Raw genomic sequence first — 25,922 nt, forward strand, 5'->3', positions numbered from 1 at the left:
ATAGGCACTGAGAAGCAAGTAGAGATGGGGGAAAATAGATGCCACACCACATGAACATTCCAAGGAGCCAAGGAACAGAAACTGAAAAGAGACAAAGACCTTCCCCCAGAAGCAACAGAGGCTAAAGCCTTCTCCTGGAGTTGGAGCCCTGAATTAGACTCCTAGCCTCCTAAACTATAAGAAAGTACATTTTGATGTGTTAAAGCCACCCACTTGTGGCATTTCAGTTACACCAATACTAGATCAGTAGGACAAGGAGCTCTGGTGGCATAATGCCTAAAGCATTTGACTGCTAACCAGAAGGTTGGCGGTCCAAACCCACCAGCCACTTTGCAGAAGAAAGACCAGCAATCTACTTTCTCAATGGGGGTCACTATGAGTCGGGATCAACTTGATGGCAATGGATTTTGTTTTGCTTTTTTGGTTAGATCACTAAGACATGCCCCATGGTCCAGGTCCCATTTCCTCGTACTTCATTAAGAATCTCCTGCATGGCCTTCCCTCATCCCTCATCCATGAAGCCTTCCTGGATAACTACCTGGATAACTACCCATCCATGAAGGGTCCCTCCTTGTCTCAGAGAGCTCTCCGTGCACACTTGTTACTGTTTTTGTCTTTAATTATCTGTGTAAATGTCTGACCCCCCTCTTGGGTCTCTGTAGGGCAAAGCTGTATTAATCTTCTCTGAAGTTGTTGTTGTTGTTGTTGTTGTTTTGCCATCGAGTCGGATTTGCATAATCTAGTTCTGCTTCAGTAGTTTGCATAATGAACTCTTTTGTTAGTATTATGCTTTAAATTTTTTTCTCAAGAAACCATTGTGCCTGCTGTGTTCCCCATCCTCTGGGATTTGGGAGTTTCTACCTAATCCTCCGTTCAGATCTCTGTCCTGGCATGTTCCTGAAGTTCTCATCCACACTTCTAGAGTTTCATAGGGTGTATAATCCCATAAGAACCCCTGGGTGGTACAAAGGGTTAAAGTGCTGCAAACCAACAGGTTAGAGGTTTGAAGGCCACTCAGAGGCACCCGGAAAGAAAGGCCTGGAGATCTACTTCCAAAAATTCAGCCACTGGAAACCCTATGGAGTACATTAATACTCTGACATACACAGGGTCATCAAGAGTCACAATCGACTGACAGCAACCAGTTATAATCGTCATCAACCAGAAGGAACGAATCGCCCTTTACAAATATGGCTGCAATTGTCTCACTTCCTGTATCATGTGACTCTCCTGTAGTCATCACATGACCCAGCCACTCCGTGAAGCCGGAATTAACCCGCAGGGCTAACCCCAGTGTCTATAGTTACTGCAGGTATTTCCATCCCGGTGTCTTTTTCTTCTACCCATCCAGTGAACCCGAAGAGATGGAGCTTTCAAGTCTTTCCAGAGAGGTGAGTGGACCCAGGATCGCAATCAGTCTTATCATGCTACTTCCAGAATCCTAGGCACCCAGGCTCTGGAATTCAATTACAGAAGATAGACTCTCCTCAAATTCAGGTCATCCTGTCCTTTAGAGCCAGAGGCAAATGAAGGGGTAGAGAGGTGGAGGGAAAAATGGATGGGAAGAAGAGGTGAAGGAGGATCCCTGTTGGGGTGGGCCAAGAGCTATCACCAGTAGATGTGAACTGTAGGGTTTGGAGGGAGGGCTGCACTCAAGTGCCTATGGGCCTTGTCCCACCCTAGTAAAAGTGGGCGACCAAGCTGTGGGCACCCACAGGCAGCCAAGCCCTGCCCAGGAAAGTAGTTGAGAGGTGTAGAAGGGGCTTGCCTTCTACCCACTCCTCACTTTGTTCTCAGGAATGTCCCAAGCACCTGGGTAGGATGGGCATCGTGGCTGTCAGCCTCACGGGATTGCTTCTACTTCAGGCAATATCATGGGCATCAGGTAAGTGAATCAAGGAGGGAAGAGGGAATACTAATGCTCCTTTTTGCCTTATAGTCTTCTGGTAGCCTTCTGGTATACTGGTGGTGGACTTCAGTAGGTTCTCAGTAAATCCTTTTGAATGATAGACACCAACCTTGGGGTGGGGGTACCGTGAGAGGATTTTTGACACCTGTCTGCAGTCTCTTTCCAAGCAGTGTGCCCATTCTCTCAGGCCTCATTCTTCAGTCCTTGCCTCTGCTTGTATTTCCTCCTTCCCAGGTGCTCACCCCTGCATCCCTCAAAGCTTTGGCTATAGCTCAGTGGTCTGTGTCTGCAATGCCACGTACTGTGACTCTCTTGACCCCCTGACACTTCCTGCCCGTGGCACCTTTAGCCTCTATGAGAGCACACGTAGTGGGCGTCGGATGGAGCTGAGTATGGGGACCATCCAGACAAGTCGTACAAGTAAAGGTAACCACTACACCCTTCACCCCTGAAGTCCAGCTGAGATCTTCCTGGAGCTAAATCATGTCAGTGATCACTATGGAATTTCTCACCCTTTATTCCCTGTGGATGTCCTCAGGGCTGCTACTGACCTTGCAGCCAGAAAAGAAATACCAGAAAGTGAAGGGATTTGGAGGGGCCATGACAGATGCTGCTGCTCTCAACATCCTTGCCCTCTCACCACCTGCACAGAATTTGCTTCTCAAATCATACTTCTCTGAAGAAGGTGAGGAGAAGGGGGCCAAGATGGCATAGGGCAATTGACACTTTTCTATGAGCCTGACTTCTACCCATCCCTGACTTTCGCCCAGCACTACCTATCCATCTTATGCTAAGTGCTTGAGGCCTCTTAGGTTCAAAAGCCTGTGCTTCATCAGGTGCCTGGATCTACAGAGCTCAACCCAGGAGACCAAGTTTCCTTTGGCCCTGGCTCAGACATTTAGGACCAACAAGTAGTATGTTGCGTACTCATATTCTCCTATTGACTGACTCCCATATTTTGGTCATACTTTTCTGCAGGAATAGAATACAACATCATCCGGGTACCCATGGCCAGCTGTGACTTTTCCATCCGTACCTACACCTATGCTGACATCCCTGATGATTTCCAGTTGTACAACTTCAGCCTCCCAGATGAAGATACCAAGCTCAAGGTGGGCGCTTGATGACATTGACACCTGGGATTGAGAAGCCTCAGGTTAAGGCAGTCTGCAGAGGGATGTAGAATCTGGCCCCTGCTTTCTGTTTTGTCTTAGGGGTGGGAGGGTGGGGACTGATGGCCGGGCCTGATGCACTGGTTGGGCCAGTCTTTCTATGTTCCAACTTCGGGTGTCTCTCTGCTCCCTACTTCTGTCTCTAGATACCCCTGATTCACCGAGTCCTGGAAATGACCCGACGCCCCATCTCACTCTTTGCCAGTCCCTGGACATCACCTACTTGGCTCAAGACCAATGGGGCAGTGAATGGGAAGGGGTCACTCAAGGGTCAGCCAGGGGATATCTACCACCAGACCTGGGCCAGATACTTTGTCAAGTAAGGGAGTAGCAAGGCTTTGGGAGTCTAGACCAGCCCTGCTCTTGGACACCTTGGTCTATATCCCAACCCTTGACCTGATTCCACCTCCAGAGCTGACCATCCTCAACTCATGTCTCAACTTTCTGGGCCTTTCACATTCAGGGCCCTTAATTTTGAGTTCCTTAGTTTTACCCCATCCCATTGGGCCTCCCATCCCCCAAGGTCTTGGTCCCCTTTCTCAGCTGAGTTCCCTCACACCCTTTCCCACTGCCAGGTTCCTGGATGCCTACGCTGAGCATAATTTACGATTCTGGGCTGTGACAGCTGAGAATGAGCCTACTGCAGGGCTGTTTAGTGGTTACCCCTTCCAGTGCCTGGGCTTCACTCCTGAACACCAGCGAGATTTCATCGCCCGTGACCTGGGTCCCACCCTCGCCAATAGTACTCACCGTGATGTCCATCTGCTCATGTTGGATGACCAACGCCTGCTGCTGCCCCACTGGGCCCAGGTGGTAAGGCCCAGTACTTCCATGAGTACCTTCGTGACTCTAGTCCAGCATCCAAATGACTGGCTCCCCACACTTGGAGTACCTTCCCTGCTAACACATGATTCCTAGAGCATCCGTGTCCATGTGCCCAGGCCACCACCCCCTCTAGACTTTCAGGGCCATCTACTTGGTTGTCACTATGAGCACCTCTAATTGTATTCAACTTACCACCCATTTCTCAGGCTCCCTAGTTTCTCCCAGGACCTGCTATTCGGGATCCAAGTTTAGTGGCTCCCCTTCCCCAGTTGTCCTTTCCCTTCTGCTACAGGTACTGGCAGACCCAGAGGCAGCTAAGTATGTTCATGGTATTGCTGTGCACTGGTACCTGGACTTTCTGGCCCCAGCAAAGGCCACCCTGGGTGAGACACACCGCCTATTTCCCAACACCATGCTCTTTGCCTCAGAAGCCTGTGTGGGCTCTAAGTTTTGGGAACAGAGTGTGCGGCTAGGCTCCTGGGACCGAGGGATGCAGTACAGCCACAGCATCATCACGGTGAGCCACCCGAGTCTCTGCACATCCCAGACCATCTCGGACGCCTTCCTAGTCTCACAGCAGCCTGACAGGTTTTCCTCTCCATCTTTTCCCCAGCCACTTTTTGGGGCAAATTTTGGGATACCAGAATTCCCCAGCTTGCCTTCCCTTCACAGATCTGCATACCTCATAATTCTCTTTCCACCTGCTCGGGTCTCAGGCAGCTGCGTCTGCTTCAGAGTTCTCAGCTTAGGGTGCCTCCATCCTTACACTCGCCATCTCCTCCCAAGGTCTTGCTATCAGTGTCCCTCTCACAGACCTGAGCCACCCATTGTGCCTCTCTCTCTCTCCCTCATGTGACCCTCAACTACATGCTCTGGGGACCCCAGGGTTGAGCCTTTGTCTACTTTGTCCCCACCATAGAACCTTCTCTACTACGTGGTTGGCTGGACTGACTGGAATCTTGCCCTGAACCCTGAAGGGGGACCCAACTGGGTGCGCAATTTTGTTGATAGCCCCATCATTGTGGACATCACCAGGGACACATTTTACAAACAGCCTATGTTCTACCACCTTGGGCACTTCAGGTGAGTGAGGGCAGGCACCCCCATTCCACACCAGGCCTGTCATCCCCTGTAGCACGCTTACATCACCACACAGGGAGCAGGAAGGTGTTCAGGATGTGAACCTTGGGAGGGGCACGCCCGTCCCCTCTTGCACCATCTAGGCAGGAAGTGACTCGGTGGCATCAGAGATATGGATGATCCCTGAATGCCCAGTGCTGGGACTGGGCTGCAGGAGGGCAGGGCCAGTGCCCAGCACCATGGCTCAAGGCCTCGAGATTTATGGCAGAGTTCTGACAGGGGCCGTGGGGTGGGGTGGAAAGGGTGCGAAGGGAGCTGCCCTGAGGCCAGGAGGGGCTGGCCAGGGTCCCTGATGATGCCTGTCCCTACATCCAGCAAGTTCATTCCTGAGGGATCCCAGAGAGTGGGGCTGGTTGCCAGTGAGAAGAATGACTTGGACACAGTGGCACTGATGCGACCTGATGGCTCTGCAGTTGTAGTTGTGTTAAACCGGTGAGAGCAGTAGCAGGGGCTGGGGGCCTGGGGGTGAAGCTGCTTGAGCAACCCCGGGGGCTGTGGCAGGGGACCAGGCCTGGCAAGATCACACACTCAGCTTCTCCTCCCCCGCCCTCCAGCTCCTCTAAGGATGTGCCTCTCACCATTGAGGATCCTGCCGTGGGCTTCCTGGAGACTATGGCACCTGGCTACTCCATTCATACCTACCTGTGGCGTTGCCAGTGATGGATCTGATACCCAAGCCACAGGCACCTGGGTTCAGCTTGGACATTAAAAGGACAGAGACAATTCACATGCTATCTGTGACTAAAGAGGGCACAGCAGGGCCAAGGAGAGCTTATGGTGATGTAAGCCCACAAACAGTGGTTTGGATGACTCACTTCCCCCTCTAGTTGGTGCCAGGGGCTGGAGGCCCCTAGAAAGAGGATCAGGAAGCCCCAGTGGCCTCCTGCCCCCCATGCTTGTGTGAGCGTGTGCTATGTGCTGGTTGTCTGTGGAAACTGGGCCCAGGACCAGGGTGAGCTCACTGTACAAACACAGGATGGGGGAGCAGGCGGAGGTTAAGGAAAGGAAGAGACTAGGAAAGCTGACCCAAAACTGGCCCTGCTTGTCTTTCCTGGAGATGCAGATGGCCCTTGGGGAGGCACTACAAGCATCAGGGCACAGGAGGTCCAGAAGCCCAGTACAGTGGGTAGGCTCAGGCCCCCCAGATGACCCCATGGCACCAGCAAGGCCAAATGGAGGCCCCTTAAAGCAGAGACTGTCTGATCTCAGTCAGTAAGCAGGTTTATTCTGGGGAGTAGTACCCCTTATCTGGCTGTGCTGACAACAGGGAGGCATGTGGCCTCTGGAATGCATGACAGTAGAAAAATCAGTCCTGGGAAATGGGGACAACTCATTCCTCTTCATCCTCCTCAGCCATGCTTAGGGCCTGGGAGCCTGGGGCCCGGGCAGGTGTTGCCCGCTGGATGGAGACAATGCCACTGAGCAAGGCGTAGGCCACCATAGCTGCCAGTCCCGCTAGCACGGACAGGATTTGGTTCCGGCGCCGGTATGGCTCCTCCTCAGTTTCTGAGCCGGCTGGTGCTGGGCGTGGAGGTGGCACCTCAGCTGAGGGGCAAGGAAGGGAAGTGGGCACGGAGGCTGGTTCCTGGATCCCTGCCCACTCTCCTTAGGGCTGGTCTTCATCCACCCACCTGCCCCTTACCTCCTTCCCAAGGGAAGTAGAGGCTGAGAATGTGGCTGCAATAGGCACAGAGGTTGTGCAGCCCCCGAAGGTGGGCCTGTAGCTTCCCGCTGGGCAGCTTAGCCTGAAGCAGCAGGCCCAAGTAGCTAAAGACAAAGGCATCCAGGGAGGCAGGGCTGGAGTAGAGAGAGAGGGTGGAATGGAGGAGGATGACAGGCAGAGAGAGTTGAAAGAGTCTAGGCCCTGGGAGGTGGGTTCTGGGCAGCAGGGGGTCATCAGGGGAGGAGAGGACACACAGTTCTGGACCTGGTGTGGGAAGGGCTCCCCAGGTGGCGCCAGTCTGGCCCTGAATGCGGCTCTATCCCAGGACTGCATAAAGGGCACATTGAGTGCCCTGCAGCCCTGCAGGCCCCTCCTGTGCCTGGCTGCCCTCCCACCCTCCTGTACCACTAAGGAGGCTCAGCCTCACACACAGTCCCACTGTCACCAGACCAATGTCTGTCTTGAGGACCTCTTATCCAGAGCCCTGTAATGGCCTCAACCCACCTAGCCCCTGTGGCTACATCTAAACATGTATCTCCTCCCAGGCCACCCATTAACCCTCTGGAGATCAGACTCACGCATCTCCAAAAAAGAATTTCTGAGAACCCAGGCGCTGAGAGAGAAGGGTCAGGCACTCCCGAGCTTCTCGGTACAACTATGGGGAGGACACAAGGTGGGCTTGGGGCTGCAGGCACAGGGTCACCCCACTCCTAGGCACTCCCATTCCTGGCTGTAACTTCAGGGCTCATCTCTACAACAAGTTCCCTGCCCCAGAGGTACCTCCTTCTCCAGCTCTTCTTCATTGTCTGGCCTATGCTCCCCACATAGCAGCTGCAAACGCTCCATGTATTGCCGCTGCATGCGGCCAGGCAGGAAGAAGTTGAGGGGAAAGGGCATCGCTTCTGCATACCACTTCCGGGTCACTTCGACATAGTTCTTGGCATCTACCCAAAAAGTATGTATCTGGATTGGATAGCCAGGAAGGAAGAGGCAAGTCTTGAGCCAGTATTCCTGCTTAGCTCAGGGTGGGCCTCTGACCCCCATGGTGTTCTGAGCTTCTGTTTGAGTGCCTGACCCATCTCCTACTGACCACGAGCACTCGGAGGTCCGGGTACACTCACCAGCACCGGGAGTAGCTTCTCTTCCACAAGAGACATGAAGGCCAGGGTGTCTGCCCTTTGCCGGGCTGACAGGTCATAATCGGCGTTATACTTCTGTGGAAGAAATACCCATGAAGTGGACACTGGGAGACTCCTGAGGCACTTTAGGGAGGTAGGCATCCTGTATGGTAACCCCCCCACCAGCCTCAAGTGTAGGGGAGAAAGAGCAAAGAGCTCATCCCATTAAAGCCCCATGCCTGGGTCCAGCCAGTAGCTGTTGCTGTTGGCAGAAAGCTCGGGTCTTGGAGGCCACTGGCTGTCAAGGTCCCTCACCCACTGGGGGGAGGAAGGAAGGCCAGGCCACAAACTAGGAGTAGCTCCCAGAGTTTCCACGGAAAGCTGGCAGCATGCCTGTTGACAGCAACTTTCTAACGGTAACTTCCCAGACCCAGGCACCACAAAGCTAGTGGAGTGAAGCTCAGATGCAGGTTGGGCATTGGTCCATGCCTCAGGAACCAAGGGACGCTATCTCCACTCTCCCTGGACCCAGTGACCCATGCCCAGGACCCCCTGACTAGCTCCCTCAATGCCCAGCTTTTGGCTATTTCTTCTATTGCATTCCATGGTCCAGGTGCCACCACCACACACACATTCTACCCCTAACCTCAGGTCTCAGCCTGCCCTACCTTCCCAGGCTCCAGTCTCAGTTCCTTAGCACACCCCTCCACATCTGAAGTAAGCTTTGTCCCCAAATAAACCTCTTGAGCATGATTCTAAAATCTTTCTGAGCCTAGTTTCTCCCCTTAATGTAGCTATTTTAGAAATAATTTAAAGAAAACTCTAGAAACTGGAAAAGCAATTTTCGTATATGAGGAATCAGAGCAGTCATTCCAGCCCCTGCCAGGGTCCTTGACTTTTAGCTGAAATCTCCTCTCCACGGCTCTCAAGCTTCCATTAACTCTTCAGCTCCTTCACCTTTCAAATGAGGAAGAAGGTCTCACTTCTGGCAACGTGTTCCTTCTTGGATAGACCATGAATGCTAGAACCTTTGGGAAGCATCCTAGCTAAATTCCCTAGAAGCTTATGGCTCTGAGATTAAGTGATTTGCTTAAGGTCACATGGTCAATGAAAGAGTGAGGAGCAAAGCCTAGGCCTCCCCACTCCTGGAATACTCTTTCAATTTTCCCATCAAGGGTGTGTCCATCCAGAGCCCCAAATACAGCCCAACCTGGTCCCTCTCCTGTCTCACCTTTGAAGGCCTCATCTGAGCCAACCACTTTCTGCCACTCTCCTGTCCCTTCCATGTGTCATCAGCCTGTGCCTCCCCCCCTTCTCGTACAGTGGGCAGAAGGGCACTGTACCTCCAAACATCCCCCAAACACCTTGAGCTTAATCTCTGGTCTATAGCTTATTATATCACACCAAAGTTATGTGTCTCCTCCATGAGACTGTGTGCTCCTTGAAGTGCTGTCATCGGTGTCTAGCTTGGCATATATCTAGTGCTCAATACATGTGTGCTATACTGAACTGACTGAACTTCCCTCACTGGCAGCCTCCCTACCCAAGCCACCTACCTCTTTTTGAAGGTGGGTGATGATTTTGTGTGGCATCGAGATGACCTCTCCATGACTGGTACGAAGGGCAGGCAGAGTCCCTGACATTAAGAGAGAAGTACGCCACCAGACCCTTAGCTGCCTATTAATACACATTTGCATCACATCCCTGCATGTCTCCTGCTCCTCCCTTTGTTCGCACCTTTCCTCACCCCCCAGGGGATGCAGAGTACCTGAAGGGCTCCGCCAGGGGTTGGTGATCTTGTGCACCTTGAGTGGGGCACCAGTAAATCTGGCATAGGTCTGCAAGGAAAGAAGGCAGAGAGGCCAGGGACATGGCCCCCACAGAGGAATCAAAGAGAGAAATAACATTTACTGAATACTTTAAATACAACACTGTTTCCTTAGTACTCATTGCTGTCAAGTCAATCCCGACTCATAGAGACCTCTTCTTGGGTTTCTGAGACAGTATCTCTATGGAAGTAGATTGTGCCCAATCTTCCTTCCAAGGAGTGGCTGGTGGGTTTGAACCGTCAGCCTTCTGTTTAGCAGTCAAATGCCTTAGGCACTATGCCATCAGAGCTCCCTTGCTTAGTACTAGCCTCACAAAAAAGAAACAGGTGTGATTATTCCCATCATACAAATGAACAACATAGGGTTCAGAAAGATAGAACAGGTCCATGAGTACAAATACTGCTCCTTCAGCCAGGAAAACTGTTGCTTCTATCTCCTCTCCTCCCATCTGCCTGGTGAACATCTATACTCAGCAGCTTTTCCTAAGCAGTATCCTTCTTCCAGAGTCTGTTCCTACTTATATTTGTTGTTGTTGTTATGTGCCGTCGAGTCGGACCCGACTCATAGCAACCCCTCCTTGGGTTTCCAAGGTGGTATCACTACAGAAGCAGATTGCCCAACCTTCCTTTGGAGGCAACTGAATATTTATTGCATTTATTTGCATACATACCTGCTTCTCCCTACAAGACTGTAAACAACTGGAGAGTAAGGGCCAACTCTTACTCATTTTTTCATGCCAGTGTTTGGTATTGGGAAGAGACCTACCACATGCTTACAGAATGAATGTCTGAATGAAGTGAGCCTGTCTGTTTTTGATTCCAAAGCTCTTTCTACCGAACATGACTGGGGGCCTTTTGGTCTAACAAACAATAAACCAAACCAAAATCAAATTCACTGCCATCCAGTTGACTGGGACTAACAGCAACCCCCACTGGGTCTCTGAGGTGGTCAATCTTTATGGAAGTAGATTGTCCAGTCTTCCTCCCGCGGAGTGGCTGGTGGGTTTGAACCATCAACCTTCTGGTTAGCAGTCAAATGCCTTAGGCACTGTGCCACCAGAATTCCTAATAACAAACAATAGGCTCTGTCAATACTGTTTAGCGAGGAGGAGAAAAAGATGGCTGAGGAGAAGACAGGAATGTCAAGCCGCAGGAGATCCCTCAGATCGCCTAGCTTAGTAAACCTCGGATGAAGAAGAGCACCCGAAAAGGGATCGCTCCAAGGTCACACAACCATTAAATGACAAAGTAAAGATGAGAAACTATCTCCTGAACCCCCGAACAGGCCGCTCTGCATTTTTGTACGAAGCCTAGGCTGGTAAGACACAGTGCACTGCGCCCACATCTGCCACATCTGCTCTTGGTCGGCCTCAGTTTCCCCAGTGCACCCCATGCTGAGGCTTCTCGGCAAAATTTGGATGCTCAGCTAGTTCGGATCCCCTCCCTAGTCACCCAGAGCGCAACAGAGGGTGCCAGCGTCACTCCTCACCAGCACGGTCAGGCTGTCCAGGTCCACAGACGGCAGCCCCCAGCCCCCCGACCAGCAGAACAGCTCCATGGGCGCCGCCATCTTGCCCGCCCTCTGTCCCGGAAGCACCTCCCGCCGCTCAAAGGCCGTCCCCGGAGCAGAACCGCCCCCTGCCGCCGCCCCTCCTGTTCTTCTGGCCCCAGAGAAAGCGCAGCTTCTCAAGACCCGAGAGGCCGCTAGCCGGCAGGGGGCGGGGCCACAGGCAACCAGGGAGGGCGACCGCCAGCAGAACCAGAGGCGGTCGCCAAATGGGGGATGGGTTGCTGGCCTCAAGCACGTCGGAGAGTCACAGCGCCTGGGCCGAGGGGAGCCCCGAACTCCTGAAGGCATAGCAGGCCCAGGAGAGGGGGTGTTCAGGCGCCTTGGCCGACCCTCCAGGTTCTCGCAAAACGGCACGTGGCCTGGATGGCTCGAGGGCCCCTCGTGGTCATTCCCGGAGCGAGGCCTGCGGGGGGGTCCCCCGAGCCGCATGTTTTCCACAGCGCGTTATGTTTGGAGCCGGCCCCGCGCCGCCCGTCGCTATGGAAACAAAACAGGGGCGGTGGCGGCGACGGGAGTGGAGGCCGGGCTGGGGCCTGGGGAGGGGGTGGGGCGGTGGGGCTCGTAAGCTGTTGCCTTGGTAACGGGAACAGAGACGCCCCAGCGCTTCATCCGGGTCACGGCCCGTCAGCCAGTACCCCCAGTGTTCTTCAGTCTGGCCCCAGCTTCTGGCCTGGTCCCTCATCTCCTTCTGCCACTTCTTTCTTTCTGATGTATTCACTCTGACCTTACTGACCACTCTTTTAGATGCTCCCTCTAGCTCGCATCTGACACTTCCAGTTTTCCTAGAATGAAGGAAAATGGAGGCACAGGCACATGTCAGGGGACCCCTACCCCAATAAAGAGTTGTTGTTCTGTCAGAACAGCAAACTTCATGCCCTGTGGGCATCCCCTGGGCACTAAGCAAGCTAGTCTTGGCCACTCCCTTGGCATCCTCTCATGCCAGCTGTGGAATAATGCCCACTGTCTGGCACTGCCTCTGCCAGGAGTTCCTGGCTTCCCCAGCTGTGGCTTCCAGAAAACAGTAGCATTCGGTAGTGCTGTGAGCCTAGGCTCCCAACAAGGGGATGCTAGGGGAGATAGGCACCTAGGGGAGGGGGCTAGTAAGGAAGGGTAGGAGGCAGAGGGCCCTCCAGGACGCTATCCCAATGCCCCTAGTTCCGGGAGCTGGGGTTGCCTCTAGGGTGATTGGCAGCTCTTTGTTTCAGCCCCCCCTCACCCGCCTGCCGGCCCCCCCTTCAACTCTCTCCTCGGTCCCTCCGCCCCACTCTCCGGCTCTCTCCGCCTAGCCTTTTCCCCTCCCAGCCGCCCGCCTGCCAGGGGTAGTGAGCCGGCTGAGCGGCATGGAGACACAGGAACTTCGGGGGGCCCTGGCTCTTCTCCTCCTTTGCTCTTTCGCATCTGCCAGTCAGGACCTGCAGGGTAAGCCTGTGTCCTTCCCCTTAGACCCTTCCCTGATACTTTAGATCCCTCCAGCCCAGGTAGCCAAAATGTATGGGCCAGGGAACGGAGGAAGAGACCTGAAACTAAGCCAGAAAAGAGTGTTATCCTGCCTAGTGTCGGTGTAATTATGGTCCAGTGGGGGAGAAATGGGCATTAGAGGGTGGTAGGTGGGTGGGAGCTGGCCAGGGTCAGGTATGAGGCCAGGACAGGGGCACTGGAGATGGATGCTGGGGTTGCCTGGCTGGGTTGGGGTCTAAGCATCCCCAGGCACCCTAAGGTTTGAGAGAGCCGCTCTAAGGTAGGTACCCTGTGTGGGACCCTGGACTTCTGTGTCCTTGGTTCCTGGCTGCCCAGCGATGGGGTGGGGGTGGAAACCAAGAGGTCTGGGCTCTCTCCCGGAGGTCTGGTGGTGAGATGGGCCCATGGGTGTGGAAGAGGTAGTTGGAGCAGATGACACAGACACAGATTCTTTACTAGCTGGAGGGAAAACCACAGATTGGCCAGTACACAGGAGGCAGAAGAGCTGGGTCCTACGTCCCCATGGGAGAGCCCAGCTAGTGGGAGGGCTGGAGCCCTCAGTGGGCAGCTGTTCTCATCCTGAGTGTGCTGAGCCCCTCGGATGGGAGGAGGAGTATTGGGCTGTGGAAAGAGCCAAATCCTCCAGTGGAAATCTGCCTTCCCACTTCTTTGCTGTGGGCACCAGGTGCCACTCCTGCCTGGGATTAGCACAGCGACTCCCTTGCGCCACCTGGTGGAAGCATCTCAAGTTTGCAAAGACACTGGTTCTGTATTCCCAAGTGAACCTCAAGCCTGTGTGTCCCCAGAGGGTGGTAGACCAATGCCTCCACAAGGGCTGAGTGAGGTGATTAATGGTGCCTAGTGGTAGTAGGAGGGGGTGATGAAGAACATTCCAACACTGAGGTTTTAGGAGAGATGGGAGGCCTTAGCATTTGACCCCTTTCTCTGACCTTGATAACTCCTGTCTGACAGTGATTGACCTGCTGACTATGGGCGAGTCTCGGCAGATGGTAGCTGTGGCGGAGAAGATCCGGACAGCCCTGCTCACTGCTGGGGACATCTATCTCTTGACCACCTTCCGCCTGCCCCCCAAGCAGGGTGGTGTCCTCTTTGGTCTCTATTCTCGCCAGGACAACACGCGATGGCTGGAGGCCTCTGTCGTGGGCAAGATCAACAAAGGTGACTGGTGGGCATCTCCTTTCCTGCAGCGGTAAACTCCTTGAGCAACGCTTCCTCTCCTCCACTCCCAGGTCCCTCTTAATTCTCCTGTGCTCCACTGGGGACCATGGCTCTATCAGGCTATGCCCAGGCATGGGGAGGGGTACCTGGTATGGGGTAGTGGGGTGCTTAGGAGGTGCCTCAGGAGGCCAGGTGCTTGAACAGCAGGGTGAGGCCTGGAATTTGTAGGGGTGGGATGTTGTACTTGAGGGTGCCTGGCAGGTGGGTATCTCCAGCAGTGACACAAAGAGGACCTTCAGATCCCTGGGATGACAGTTCAGCGGGTACAGAACCAGCTGCCATCGTAAGGGGGGATAGGGAGATCTGATGCCACTGGAGAGTAAATTCTAGTCTAAACCAATTTAGAAAAAAAAAAAATTAGTGCATCTCTCTTGTATACAACTTGTTGAGATATATAGCTGAAGAAAGAATGGTAGCCTAGAGACGTAGTATCCAGAAAAAGAATCAATCCAAGGCTCAAGTAGGAGATGGGGGGTGGGGGACAGTGCCTATATTGACATCCCCTCCTGGGCAGTGCTGGTCCGGTACCAGCGGGAGGATGGCAAAGTCCACGCAGTGAACCTACAGCAAGCAGGCCTGGCCGATGGGCGCACACACACTGCTCTCCTGCGACTCCGAGGACCATCCCGACCCAGCCCTGCCCTGCAGCTCTATGTGGACTGCAAACTGGGTGACCAGCACTCTGGCCTCCCAGCACTGGCCCCCATTCCTCCAGCAGAGGTGGATGGGCTAGAGATTAGGACCGGACAGAAGGCTTATTTGAGGATGCAGGTGAGTATGAAGGCAAGACACTCATTTCTAGAGAAATACTTTGCTTTTAGTTGGAGGAAGAGTTGGTAGTTCCTCCCATTGTACAGTATTCCTGTCCACCTAGGGCTTTGTGGAATCTATGAAGATGATTCTAGGCGGGTCCATGGCCCGTGTCGGAGCCCTGAGTGAGTGTCCGTTCCAGGGAGACGAGTCCATCCACAGTGCAGGTAACATGGGGACTTGTTAGCTGACATCCTGGACACAGGATCCTGCCTGTGGTGTGCAGTAGCCTCCCTCCCATGACCTCCCTTCCCCTTAACACCCATTCCTTTTCCTCACCCATTCCGTGGGCCTCTAAGCCTAATGCCCCCAATCTCCTTCATCTCTGACTCAGATCTCTGAAAACAACCATCCCAGGAAGTGTGGGTCACTGCTTAAGTCATCCTGCCAACCAGGGTGGCTAGGAAAATACAACAATCCAAGAGAGTAACTCTGAGGTGGGGTGAGAAAGTGAATTGCTTGGTCTTGGCTGAGATAGAAGTCTTTGTCTTTTTTAATCCCCATTGGCAGCTGCCTTCTATCAGGAGCTTCTCTGTGGCAGTTAGCGGTACTCATGGGTTCTTTCCTAAGTCAGACACCCACTTCTTCCAGATTTTTCACAGAAAGTGCTCTTGGGGTAAAATCTTGGCAGAAAGGAAATAGAATGTTTTGGGGTCTTGGCCCTGATTTGGGTCACCTCTCATGTGGCTCCCTCTGCTACTATCATAAGGCAATTCCCGTAAAGGGCCTGTTGCCTAACTGGAGAGCTAGTGCTGGTTGCTGTTATCTCTGCCCTCTCCCACCATCGTTATTTGAGTCCCCAACCCTTGTCCCTGGTCCCTACCCCTCTCTTCCTCCTCGTCATCTTCAGCTGGGCCCTTTTCATAGCTCTATCATCCCTATTGTGTTTTCTTCTCTTTTCTAGTGACGAGTGCACTCCACTCCATCCTAGGTGAGTAGGGGTGGGCAGAAGGCCCCAAGCAGCTGCCTGAAGCTTCCTCTTCAGCCAGGAATAGGGTGGGATTTATAGGTAGGGGGGTGGGCGATGGTAGCAGCAGCTGGCTTACCGCAAGGAGGGGCCAGGGATGTTGCTGCAGTTCTGAGCCTCTCCATACCCTGGGCCCTGACAGGGGAGCAGACCAAGGCACTGGTCACCCAACTCACCCTCTTCAACCAGATCCTGGTGGAGCTGCGGGATGATATCCGAGACCAGGTTTGGGTGGGCCAGTGAAGGGTGGCACTGATTCTGGGGTGCAGTGGCAGATGCTGAAAACTGACTCCTCCCTACCCTTCTGCCAGGTGAAGGAAATGTCCCTGATCCGAAACACCATCATGGAGTGTCAGGTGTGCGGTGAGTGGGAGAGCAGGGCAGGACTGCAGGTGGCATGGCTGTGCTCCCCACCCCATGGCTTCTGCTTCCCTTTGTGGTGATCGGAATGGTGCCCTCTGGATGGCTCTGACTATGCCTGCCCACCAGGCTTCCATGAACAACGATCCCACTGTAGCCCCAACCCCTGCTTCCGAGGCGTGGACTGCATGGAAGTGTATGAGTACCCTGGCTATCGATGTGGGCCCTGCCCCCCTGGCCTGCAGGGCAATGGCACCCACTGCTCTGACATCAATGAGGTAAGGAAGTCAGAGCCCAGAAGGGTGCAGAAAGCTGGGGTAAGGGGATCAAGAGGGGCCTAGGAAAGTAGGGTGAATGGTGGTGGGAAGAGGAGGCACTTGAAGTTTAGGAGAGGTTGGAGACCTGAATGGAAGTATGTGAGAAGGGAAGGAGATGGAAGGCCCTGGGTAAAGGCTGAAGGACCCACCGGGAAGGAACTAGGGGTTCCAAGTAGGGGTGGGGGGGGGTGCAGGGAAAGTTTGAGACAGATAACCAGGGGCATGAGGAGGGAGCAAGGGAATCCAGAGGGAGCCTGGGGTGGGGCTCCCAAGCCAGGAGCACAGTGAAATTGGGTGGGGAGAGTTCCTGAAAAGACCAGAAGCCATGATTGTAGGGAAGTTCTTATGGGCAAGGATCAAAATTTCTTGGGAGGAGCCTGACCTGTCTTCTTATCTGGCCCCACAGTGTGCTCATGCTGACCCCTGCTTCCCAGGCTCCAGATGCATCAACACCATGCCCGGCTTCCACTGTGAGGCCTGCCCTCAAGGGTACAAGGGCACACAGGTTTCTGGTGTGGGCATCGACTACGCCCGGGCCAGCAAACAGGTCAGGTCGGGTAGGGTGCGTGGACAGGGATCTTGGCCTCCCAGGGGCTTCTGGGTTGGACACGGGACCGCTGTAATAAATGACATGAGGCTACTGGCTCATCTGCTGGTTTTGCATTGGCTTTGTGTCTGGCCTGAATGCCAGTGTTCACAGTGCCCTCTGAGGTGACCCACCCTAGATCTGGTTCCACCCTGAGTCTGTCCCTCTAGGTCTGCAACGATATCGATGAATGCAATGATGGCAACAATGGTGGCTGTGACCCAAACTCCATCTGCACTAACACTGTGGTGAGCTCACACTGAGTGTATCTGGGGCAGTGGGAATAAGCAACCCCTTTCAGATTTCCTGCTTCTCTCCTTCCCTAGGGCACTATACACAACAGGTCCTCTGTATGGACCTGTTTTGGATTCTAGTTGTGCTTCTTCCTAGCTGTGTGACATATAGTGAGTTAGTTAACTTTTCTAAGCCTCAGCTTCCTCATTTGAGAAATGAGGCTATTACCTACCTTGAAAGGTTGTCATGAGATCCTCAAGGATATTACTGATACAGTTGGCATATAGCTGAGTGCCCATCCTGCACCCCTCAGGTGGGGATGCTGCTGGTGCTAGGTGCCTGGCCAGCTGATTCCTGAGATACTGCTTCCCACTCCTAGGGCTCTTTCAAGTGTGGCCCCTGCCGCCTGGGTTTCCTGGGCAACCAGAGCCAGGGCTGCCTCCCCGCCCGGACCTGCCACAGCCCAGCCCACAGCCCCTGCCATGTCCACGCTCACTGTCTCTTTGAACGCAATGGTGCAGTATCCTGCTCGGTGAGCTAGGCCTGGAGCTTGGAAAGAAAAGGGAGAATCTAGAGGAAGGGATATATCTGGTAGATGTGTTTAGGGACTGGGATAAGAGCCTTCATAGGAAAGGGAGGTGGGTCAGAGCCTGGGGATTGGTGGGGTAAGTCTGGAAAATGGTGGGATGTGGAGAGCAAACCCAGACTACTAACGCCCACTTTTTGTGCTGCCCAGTGTAACGTGGGCTGGGCAGGGAACGGGAACGTGTGTGGGCCTGACACAGACATTGATGGCTACCCGGACCAGGCGCTGCCCTGCATGGACAACAACAAACACTGCAAGCAGGTGCAGGGGGCGAGTGGGGAGAGGGGGAGCCCCAGACTGGGTCGGGTCAAAACTCATCCACCTTTTTCTTCTCCGTGACCTTCAGGACAACTGCCTTTTGACACCCAACTCTGGACAGGAAGATGCTGATAATGATGGTGTTGGGGACCAGTGTGACGATGATGCCGATGGGGATGGGATCAAGAATGTTGAGGTGGCTCCCCAACTATCCTGCCCCTTCTAGCTCCTGGTTCCTTTGCTTCCCCGCCTTCTGTCCTCCCCATGTCTCTGTTGCCTTGTCCCATAATCCCTCCTCTCCTTGGCTCCTAGCAACTCTCTAGGAAGGGGACCCCAATACTCTAAATTAGAAAGACAAAAACCTGGTGCCCAGGACAAGGTAGACTACATGGAGGTTGGGTGGGATGGGGCTGTTCCAAACAGCCTGTCACAGGAGTGGTGATCTTAAGACACGGACAGCAGGACAAGGTAGTTGCGAGGTGGCCAGTGGTTTTGGAGGAGGTCTGACCTTTCTCCCTTCCCATTCCCTTGCCCAGGACAACTGCCGGCTGTTCCCCAATAAGGACCAGCAGAACTCAGATACAGATTCATTTGGTGATGCCTGTGACAACTGCCCCAATGTTCCTAACAACGACCAGAAGGACACCGATGGCAATGGGGAAGGAGATGCCTGTGATAATGATGTGGATGGAGATGGTGCGAGCCTAGGGCTAAAAGGGTGGCTGGACAACCTGTAAGAATTTGCATTGGGGGTGAGGCAGGGAGGCTAGGAAGTCTGTTAGAATTATGGAAGGTGTGCTTGTGGAAGTTGGCCTAGGTGAGGGAGATTACTTGCAGCAGGTCTCAGTGAGAACATGAGGTGGGAATAGGGAGGGTGCTGGTGAGAGGGTGGGCAAAGTACAGGCCGATTTCCTGGCCAGTTGCCCTGTGGGTGAAGAGACAAAGCTTGAGGCTTTCGCCAACCTAGAAGAATGGGATATGTCCTAGCGATAACCCTGTGCTACCCCTGTGTCTTCTAGGTATCCCCAATGGATTGGACAATTGCCCTAAAGTCCCCAACCCACTACAGACAGACAGAGATGAGGATGGAGTGGGAGATGCTTGTGACAGCTGCCCTGAAATGAGTAATCCCACCCAGGTACAGGGGAATGGAAAGGGCAGGGGAAGGGTGGAGAGACTGTTGGATGAAGAAGACCCAGCCTCTCGGATGGGAAGTGGTCAGGTCACCCTCTTGAGTTTTCAAGAGGGATGGTGAGAACAGGCCCCTCTTTCTCAGACAGATGCAGACAGTGACCTGGTGGGAGATGTCTGTGACACCAATGAAGACAGGTAGTAGGGTCTTGGCCAAGGAATGGAAGGTCTCACAGGGGACTACTTTCCTTTCCTTTACTACATTCTCAACTCCTTCTGTGGTTTAGCCTTAATTCTCTACCACTATTGAGCAGGGAGTCATTCCCATAGTCAATCCTCCAATCCTACTGCTGGACTTTCACCCCATCTAGCTGACTACAGGGATGGAGGGTAGTCCCCAGAGAGACACCTAAGCAGAAGACAGGAAGAAGGTGTTGTAGTACCTTTAGAGCCTTTTATTTGGTCCCTTCTTTTCTGGGCAGCGATGGAGACGGACATCAGGACACCAAAGACAACTGTCCACAGCTGCCCAATAGCTCCCAGCTGGACTCAGACAATGATGGACTGGGAGATGAGTGTGATGGGGATGATGACAATGATGGCATCCCAGATTATGTGCCCCCTGGTCCTGATAACTGTCGCCTGGTTCCCAATCCCAATCAGAAGGACTCAGATGGTAAGGTTGGACTGGTGTGGGCTTGCTTAGGGGAAGTGGCAAGCCCTGCTGGGGAGTATGGTGGGGTGGGGAGGGGGGTCAGGTATACAAGGCCCAAAAGGTGCCAGTGCTGGTGCTGGCTAATGGCAGTAACCAGGGCCTTCTTGAGCTCCTTGCCTCATTCTGCCCAGGTAATGGCGTGGGTGATGTATGTGAGGATGACTTTGACAATGACGCTGTGGTCGACCCCATGGATGTTTGTCCTGAAAGTGCAGAGGTGACCCTCACAGACTTTCGGGCCTATCAGACCGTTGTTCTGGATCCTGAGGGTGACGCTCAGATCGACCCAAATTGGGTTGTGCTCAACCAGGTAATTAGGGCAGTGGGGTGGGAGTGGGTATTGTCAGAGCAGACTACCAGGTGGGATCTGGGTAGGGTAGTGCACCTGGATCAGGGCTTTCTTCTTTACTGCACAACACCAGGGCATGGAAATCGTTCAGACCATGAACAGTGACCCCGGCCTGGCAGTTGGTATGTAAGGAACACCCAGTTAAATCATTTCGGAATGGAGAAATCCTATAGGGGCAAAGGGTAGGAGAGGAAATGGACAGGAAGGATGGACAAGGGGGAGCAAGAAGATGGTGGGGCAAGCTGACCACACATAGAGCAGGCATCCTTTCCCACCCCACCCCACAGTGGGCCTTGTTCTCTCTTTGCCACCAGCACCTTTGCTGCCCCCAGCTTTCTCTCCCTAACCCAGGATACACAGCCTTCAATGGTGTGGACTTTGAAGGCACCTTCCATGTGAACACAGTGACAGATGATGACTACGCAGGCTTTCTCTTCAGCTACCAGGACAGTGGCCGCTTCTACGTGGTCATGTGGAAGCAGACGGAGCAGACTTACTGGCAGGCCACACCTTTCCGGGCCGTTGCCCAGCCTGGACTGCAGCTCAAGGTCCCCAGTTGCCCAGACTCCCCAGCCCAGAGCCCTTTCCCAAGCTTTCCCCCTATCTATAGGACCTCTGCCACTACCTGAGTGGGAACCCTCTTACCCAGCCATCTGGCCTGGAGGTCTACTCCCTTGGGCACCAGAGCCATTTGATCACCCTGACCCCTTCCCCACCTGCACTTACCGCCTGTTGTCTCCCCTTACTCTGATCCCTGTAGTTGACCCCACTGTCTTTGTCATTGCGCCCCAGGCAGTGACATCAGTGTCTGGGCCAGGTGAACACCTCCGGAATGCCCTGTGGCATACCGGCCACACCCCAGATCAGGTACGACTGTTGTGGACTGACCCTCGAAATGTGGGCTGGCGAGACAAGACCTCCTACCGCTGGCAGCTACTGCACCGGCCTCAAGTTGGCTACATTCGGTGAGGGGTGGGGCCCTCCTAGGGGATCCCAGGCCTGCCCTTATCCTTACCCTTTACCTGAGACGTACCAGTGACCTCACCTCTCCTCAGTTCCTTGGTACCATGGGCCAGGAATGGGGCTACTTCTCTCTACCACCCATCTCACCACAAACATGCTGCCTTAGCTCATCTTGCCTCCTAACATCAGACAGCATGGGTTCTGGCTGGTGCTGCCAAGTACTTATATGCAATACTGGGCAAGTTCTTCCTGCTCTGTGCCCCATTTCCCCTCAGTAAAATGAGGGTGTTGGGCTAGATGCGCTGTAGGGTTCTCTGGAATTTGCCAAACCCTAGACCCATCTATGGAGGGGCACATCCCATCTAGCCCTTTTAGTAGTACAGCCCAAAACATGCCATGTTAAGTCTGACCTGAAAAGACTCATCATTTACAGAAGAACAAACCCAGGCCCAGTCCTCACAGCTCTGAGTAACAACAGCTGAGGCCTCTCAGTTCAGCACTTTGTCCACAACTTTGCATTTCCCTCAGACTAGTGCCCCTAGTTGGTGGAGAGCTGGAGCTGCAGAAAACTGGTGACAGGAAAGGGAGGGGAAATGGGTCTGCCTGGAGGCCGGACTTTCCACAGCCAAGAACCCAGATTTGGGTTGGTTCCCCTTTAAGGTGCCTGGGGCTGTGGGGGGCCAGAGCAGAGGATAAGGGAGAAGTGGACTAGAGCCTGGGAAGCGGGTGACTTCACCCCCCAGCCCATTGTGCTCATCGTCATGGCAACCCAATCCTCGCTAGAAATTCGGCTTGTGCTTTGAGATGCAAAGGGGGCTGGACAAAGAGTCAGGGGCCCCAGGCCTGAGAAAAGCACCCCCCTCCCTCCATTTCCCTCCCTCCCTTCTCTCTCCAGCCTGGTGAACTGAAAGGGGGCTGGGATGAGCAGGGCCAGGACATGGTGGCACAGTGCCCACTGGCACCCCAGCACCAATGGACACCACTTTCCCGGACAGGGTGAAGCTCTATGAGGGTCCTCAGCTAGTAGCAGATTCTGGGGTGATCATTGACACATCCATGCGAGGGGGGCGTCTCGGTGTATTCTGCTTCTCCCAGGAAAACATCATTTGGTCCAATCTCCAGTATCGATGCAATGGTGAGGCTCTAGACCAAGATCGACTTGACCCCCTCATGCCCTTGTGGGAGAGCCACATCCTCTGACCTTACTCATTTCCCCTTCCTCAGACACAGTGCCCGAGGACTTTGAGCCACTCCGGAGGCAGCTGCTCCAGGGAAGGGTGTGAGGAGGTGGCCACCGGATTCAGAATACTGATTTTAGATCCTTTGGCTCTGGGGTTCATCCTGGAGACCCTGTGGTCTAATCTACAGCCCCTCAGCCAAACACAGACCCTTCTTTGGCACCCACCAGGAGTTCAGCCCCAGAGGAGCGGGGAATGGGAAGTTTTCAAGGGGTATTTCTCAGGCACTCACCCCAGAAAAGATAACACCCAGGAACGTTAACAACACATTGCCATAAAGTTCCAGTTGTTTTCTAATCCAGTGCAATTGCTTATTTTAGGGATTTGCTGGGACAGTGCCGGGAGCAGGAAGGAACCTGAGAGGGATAAGGGAAGAAGCCTGGTAGGATGAAAAGTTAAGAGATCTCGGGGCAGTTTAGCTGTTTGGGCCGTGGGAGGAGGGAAGGCGCCGGATGGGGTTAGGTGAAGGATGAGTGTTCTTCGAAGGATGGCTAAAGCCCTCCCAAGCCCTACTTACTCACGGTGGCAGCAGCAACACTCCAGTCTGTCTGAGATCAGCCGGGGTCGAAAGCCAGGAGGGCAGGAGCTGCTCTGCTCGGGGTGAGGGGGAGGCCGGGGGGCCGGAGGGGCCGGAGGCCGGGACGAGTGCAATATTGGCGGGGGAATGAACAACACTGCACCACGTCCCGTCCCTCCCGCCCGCCCGGGGCCCGGGATCCCGCTCCCCATGGTCTGAAGCCGGACTGGCCTGAGAAATGGGGGTGAGCTGGGAAGTGGGTTCCTCCTGAAGGCCAGAGAGATTTGGCGCCTGGTTTGGGGTGAACGGGATGGGAAGAGGTGTGAGAGAGCAGGCCTCCGTATTCCGGAAGGCCGGTTTCTGACGCCCGGGCGTTGCGCGCGCTTGCTCTTTAAATACTCGAGACTGCGCGGCGCGGAGCTGTCGCCATGGTAACGAGTGTCCCAGCAACGGAACTGAATGGCTGTTGCCTGGCAACGCTGGGGGTTGGGGCTTGAGGCCGCCCACCTAGATCCCCGAGCTTTCTCTAACCTGTGGAGGGGGGGCCGTCCCCGGCTCTCCGGCCCGGGAGCGCTGACGTCAGCCCCACCCCCTGCCCCGCGCTCGCCCCCGGGTCCCGCAGCCGTACAAAGCGGCGCCGACCTGGCTGAGCCGCGCGTGCGCGCGCTCGCCCGCGGGAACGGTGGTCCTTTGCTTCCTGCCCAGAACTGCCTTCGCTTTGGCGTCGCACCAAAGTGTTTTTCAAGTATTGTGTTTCGATCTGTACTCGTTGAAGATAAAAATTGTTTTCCTAATACAAACGTTAAGTACTTCTGTCAGCGTAGACCGCAACTCGGGACCACCGGATGCGGTCTGATAACTAAACTCCATGTGCCACTGTGGTCCGATAACTCCTTGTACCCCGAAAAATATGTCTGCCCTCTAAAATATCTTCCCGGTCCTCCCAAATTACGCAACCTCACATACAGCTTTGCTCCCACACACACACCAAATGCCTACCTTTCCCAGATACCAAACAATCTACTTTCCAAATGTTAGTTCTGTTTCCCCCAAAAGCCCTCAGATACCATTCCATCGCCCCACCTACTCTTTGCCTCATAAATACGTAACTGCCTAAACACACCCCTATCCCATTCCCCCTCCCACATTCCGATGTCCTCTCCCACGTTACTCGGCGCCCCTTTCACAAACCTCAAGACCCCACCCACTTACCGCCATTGCTTCCAGACACCGCCCCCTCGCGCCCCAGAGTCCTCTTCCTGAAGCTCCCAGCCTGTCGGTCGCCAGTACATTCTTTTTGTCTGTCTATGGCATTGACCCTTCCCGCCGGGACTCTGTCTTCCGCAGCTCTCTCCGACACCCTCTTAGGCAGCGCCGCTCAACTTCCTTTTCCCCGGGCCCGGGTTAGAAACCTCTCAGGCTGCCCGGGACTCAGCCCGCCCGCTAGGCTCCCGTAACCACTAGAGGGCAGGAAAGCCGGGCCAGCAATGCCATCCCTTCGGCGATGGAAAGTGGAAGGCTGGGAAGGAAGGACCCTAGGGTTCAGCGGAGCCCATGTTTCGGCCTTCTTTAAGTGGAAATTTCTTCCTTCGCCCCAGCTAGGGAAAAAGCCAAGGAGAGACCCAGCCTCCTGGAAAGTCCAGCCGGGGCGGGGACTGTGGGTTTCAGGGTAAAACCGCATGTGGAACAGGACAGGACAGGGATAGGTTAGAAGGGTGGGGCTGTTCCGTGAAGTAGTAGGGGGGAGGGAGTCCACAACTAGCACTTACTCTAGTAATTATTAAACCCTTTCCCCCCCCCCTTTTTTTCCCTCAGCCCTCAAAGTGGGACTTCGATAGACCTAATGAGTGGTGAAGTGGAATGGAGGGTTTAGAGGTGGCTTTCACAGCCTTGCTGTCCAGGACCTTGACTTAGCCCATTTCTCTGTTCCATTCTCTCCCTCTAACTTGCCCTAGGGCCAAAACTAGAGCCCTGGGGACCCAGGTCCCAGATTTCCCCCTCCACACACACACACACCCCTCCAGGAGCTAGGGAGTGCTTGTCAAAAGGGGGAGGCCAGTTGGAGAACAAACAGGTTTCAGAGTGTTTAGTGATTGGAGCCCACTTACCTGAGGGGCCAGGAATGGTTGGGGAGGAGGAGGAAGAGGTAAGAGGTAGGGAAAGGGGGAGGAGGCAGTGGTTTGTCACCTGTCACCTGCTCCGGCTGGGCCTAGGGCGGGAGACTGGTATAAAGCAGCAGGCACCTGTGCCTGCTCCACCTCACCTCACACGCAGCGCCTGCCTGAGTCTGTTCTACCCCCTCCCCACCCAGTTCACCACCACCATGACAGGAGGCATCCAGTCACCTTTCTTCCTCCTGCTGCTACTCCCAGTGCTTTCAGGTGAGGGGTACGGGGTGGGGAGAAAGCTGCCCTGCTCACGCCATTGCCAGTGTTTCTGTGGGCTTTGCTTCTTGGCAGATGGAACCATGAGAGGCAGGAGTTGTAGACAAGGGTGGCCCAGTCTGGACCGGAATGAAGGGGAGAAGCTGAGGACAGGCTGAGAAGAGGCAGTCCCCAGGAAAGTGGGTGTCGGGGGACAGGGGAATGTCCAGAAGAGAAGTCTGGGGGGGGGAGAGGGAAGGGGAGTCAGGAGAGGTCAATCTTGGGAAAAGAGAAATGCACAAGCCAGGAGCAAAGGGAGAGAGGGAGGCTGCCCACAGGAAGGAGGAGGAGGGCCAACCCAGGGGGGCTCCCTGATGCTGCCTGGCCAGCGGTCCACTCCCCAAATCCTCCTGGAATTGCTTCTCCAGTTGTCAGAGACTAATTTTTCCTTGCTCTGATTTGTCCTCCAATTCTGACTCTGTGACCTCAATTTCTTACAGCTGCCAGGGATGCCAATTCCACAACAGTGTTTACAACTTCTGGGTCCACAACTACCACCCAAAGCACTGTGAAATCAGCCAGCACCTTACTCTCCACCACTAATCC

The 25,922-nt window shown here is 54.3% G+C and overlaps 4 protein-coding genes across 4 annotated transcripts in view; 3 read left to right on the forward strand and 1 right to left on the reverse strand.

Moving 5' to 3' along the window:
* Nucleotides 1-1,364: 1,364 nt before the first annotated feature.
* On the forward strand, nt 1,365-5,706 carry GBA (glucosylceramidase beta). Its single transcript, XM_007948493.2, has 11 exons — nt 1,365-1,391; nt 1,798-1,885; nt 2,144-2,335; nt 2,448-2,594; nt 2,888-3,021; nt 3,228-3,400; nt 3,657-3,894; nt 4,199-4,423; nt 4,826-4,989; nt 5,362-5,478; nt 5,601-5,706. Exons 1-11 carry the CDS (start codon nt 1,365-1,367, stop codon nt 5,704-5,706), a joined length of 1,611 nt encoding a protein of 536 aa, XP_007946684.1.
* Nucleotides 5,707-6,376: 670 nt separating this feature from the next.
* MTX1 (metaxin 1) lies at nt 6,377-11,654 on the reverse strand. Its single transcript, XM_007948614.1, has 8 exons — nt 11,145-11,654; nt 9,596-9,665; nt 9,384-9,463; nt 7,831-7,923; nt 7,490-7,672; nt 7,288-7,364; nt 6,689-6,843; nt 6,377-6,591 (listed from the first exon to the last, which is right to left on the reverse strand). Exons 1-8 carry the CDS (start codon nt 11,652-11,654, stop codon nt 6,377-6,379), a joined length of 1,383 nt encoding a protein of 460 aa, XP_007946805.1.
* Nucleotides 11,655-12,565: 911 nt separating this feature from the next.
* On the forward strand, nt 12,566-22,481 carry THBS3 (thrombospondin 3). Its single transcript, XM_007948495.1, has 23 exons — nt 12,566-12,644; nt 13,656-13,862; nt 14,437-14,693; nt 14,797-14,899; nt 15,637-15,663; nt 15,842-15,924; nt 16,011-16,062; nt 16,189-16,337; nt 16,783-16,923; nt 17,133-17,210; nt 17,576-17,728; nt 17,933-18,043; nt 18,129-18,236; nt 18,577-18,736; nt 19,060-19,178; nt 19,317-19,369; nt 19,654-19,847; nt 20,018-20,196; nt 20,309-20,357; nt 20,587-20,783; nt 21,028-21,200; nt 22,194-22,333; nt 22,423-22,481. Exons 1-23 carry the CDS (start codon nt 12,566-12,568, stop codon nt 22,479-22,481), a joined length of 2,871 nt encoding a protein of 956 aa, XP_007946686.1.
* Nucleotides 22,482-25,276: 2,795 nt separating this feature from the next.
* MUC1 (mucin 1, cell surface associated) overlaps nt 25,277-25,922 on the forward strand; it is a 4,373-nt gene continuing 3,727 nt past the window's right edge. Inside the window, exons 1-2 of the mRNA XM_007948499.1 lie at nt 25,277-25,334; nt 25,844-25,859. Coding sequence (XP_007946690.1) covers nt 25,277-25,334; nt 25,844-25,859 — 74 coding nt within the window. The remainder of the gene's footprint in view (nt 25,335-25,843; nt 25,860-25,922) is intronic.

The sequence above is a fragment of the Orycteropus afer genome, unplaced genomic scaffold (assembly GCF_000298275.1).
Source record: "Orycteropus afer afer isolate SDZICR_OR568_19922 unplaced genomic scaffold, OryAfe1.0 scaffold00217, whole genome shotgun sequence".
Taxonomy (NCBI): domain Eukaryota; kingdom Metazoa; phylum Chordata; class Mammalia; order Tubulidentata; family Orycteropodidae; genus Orycteropus; species Orycteropus afer.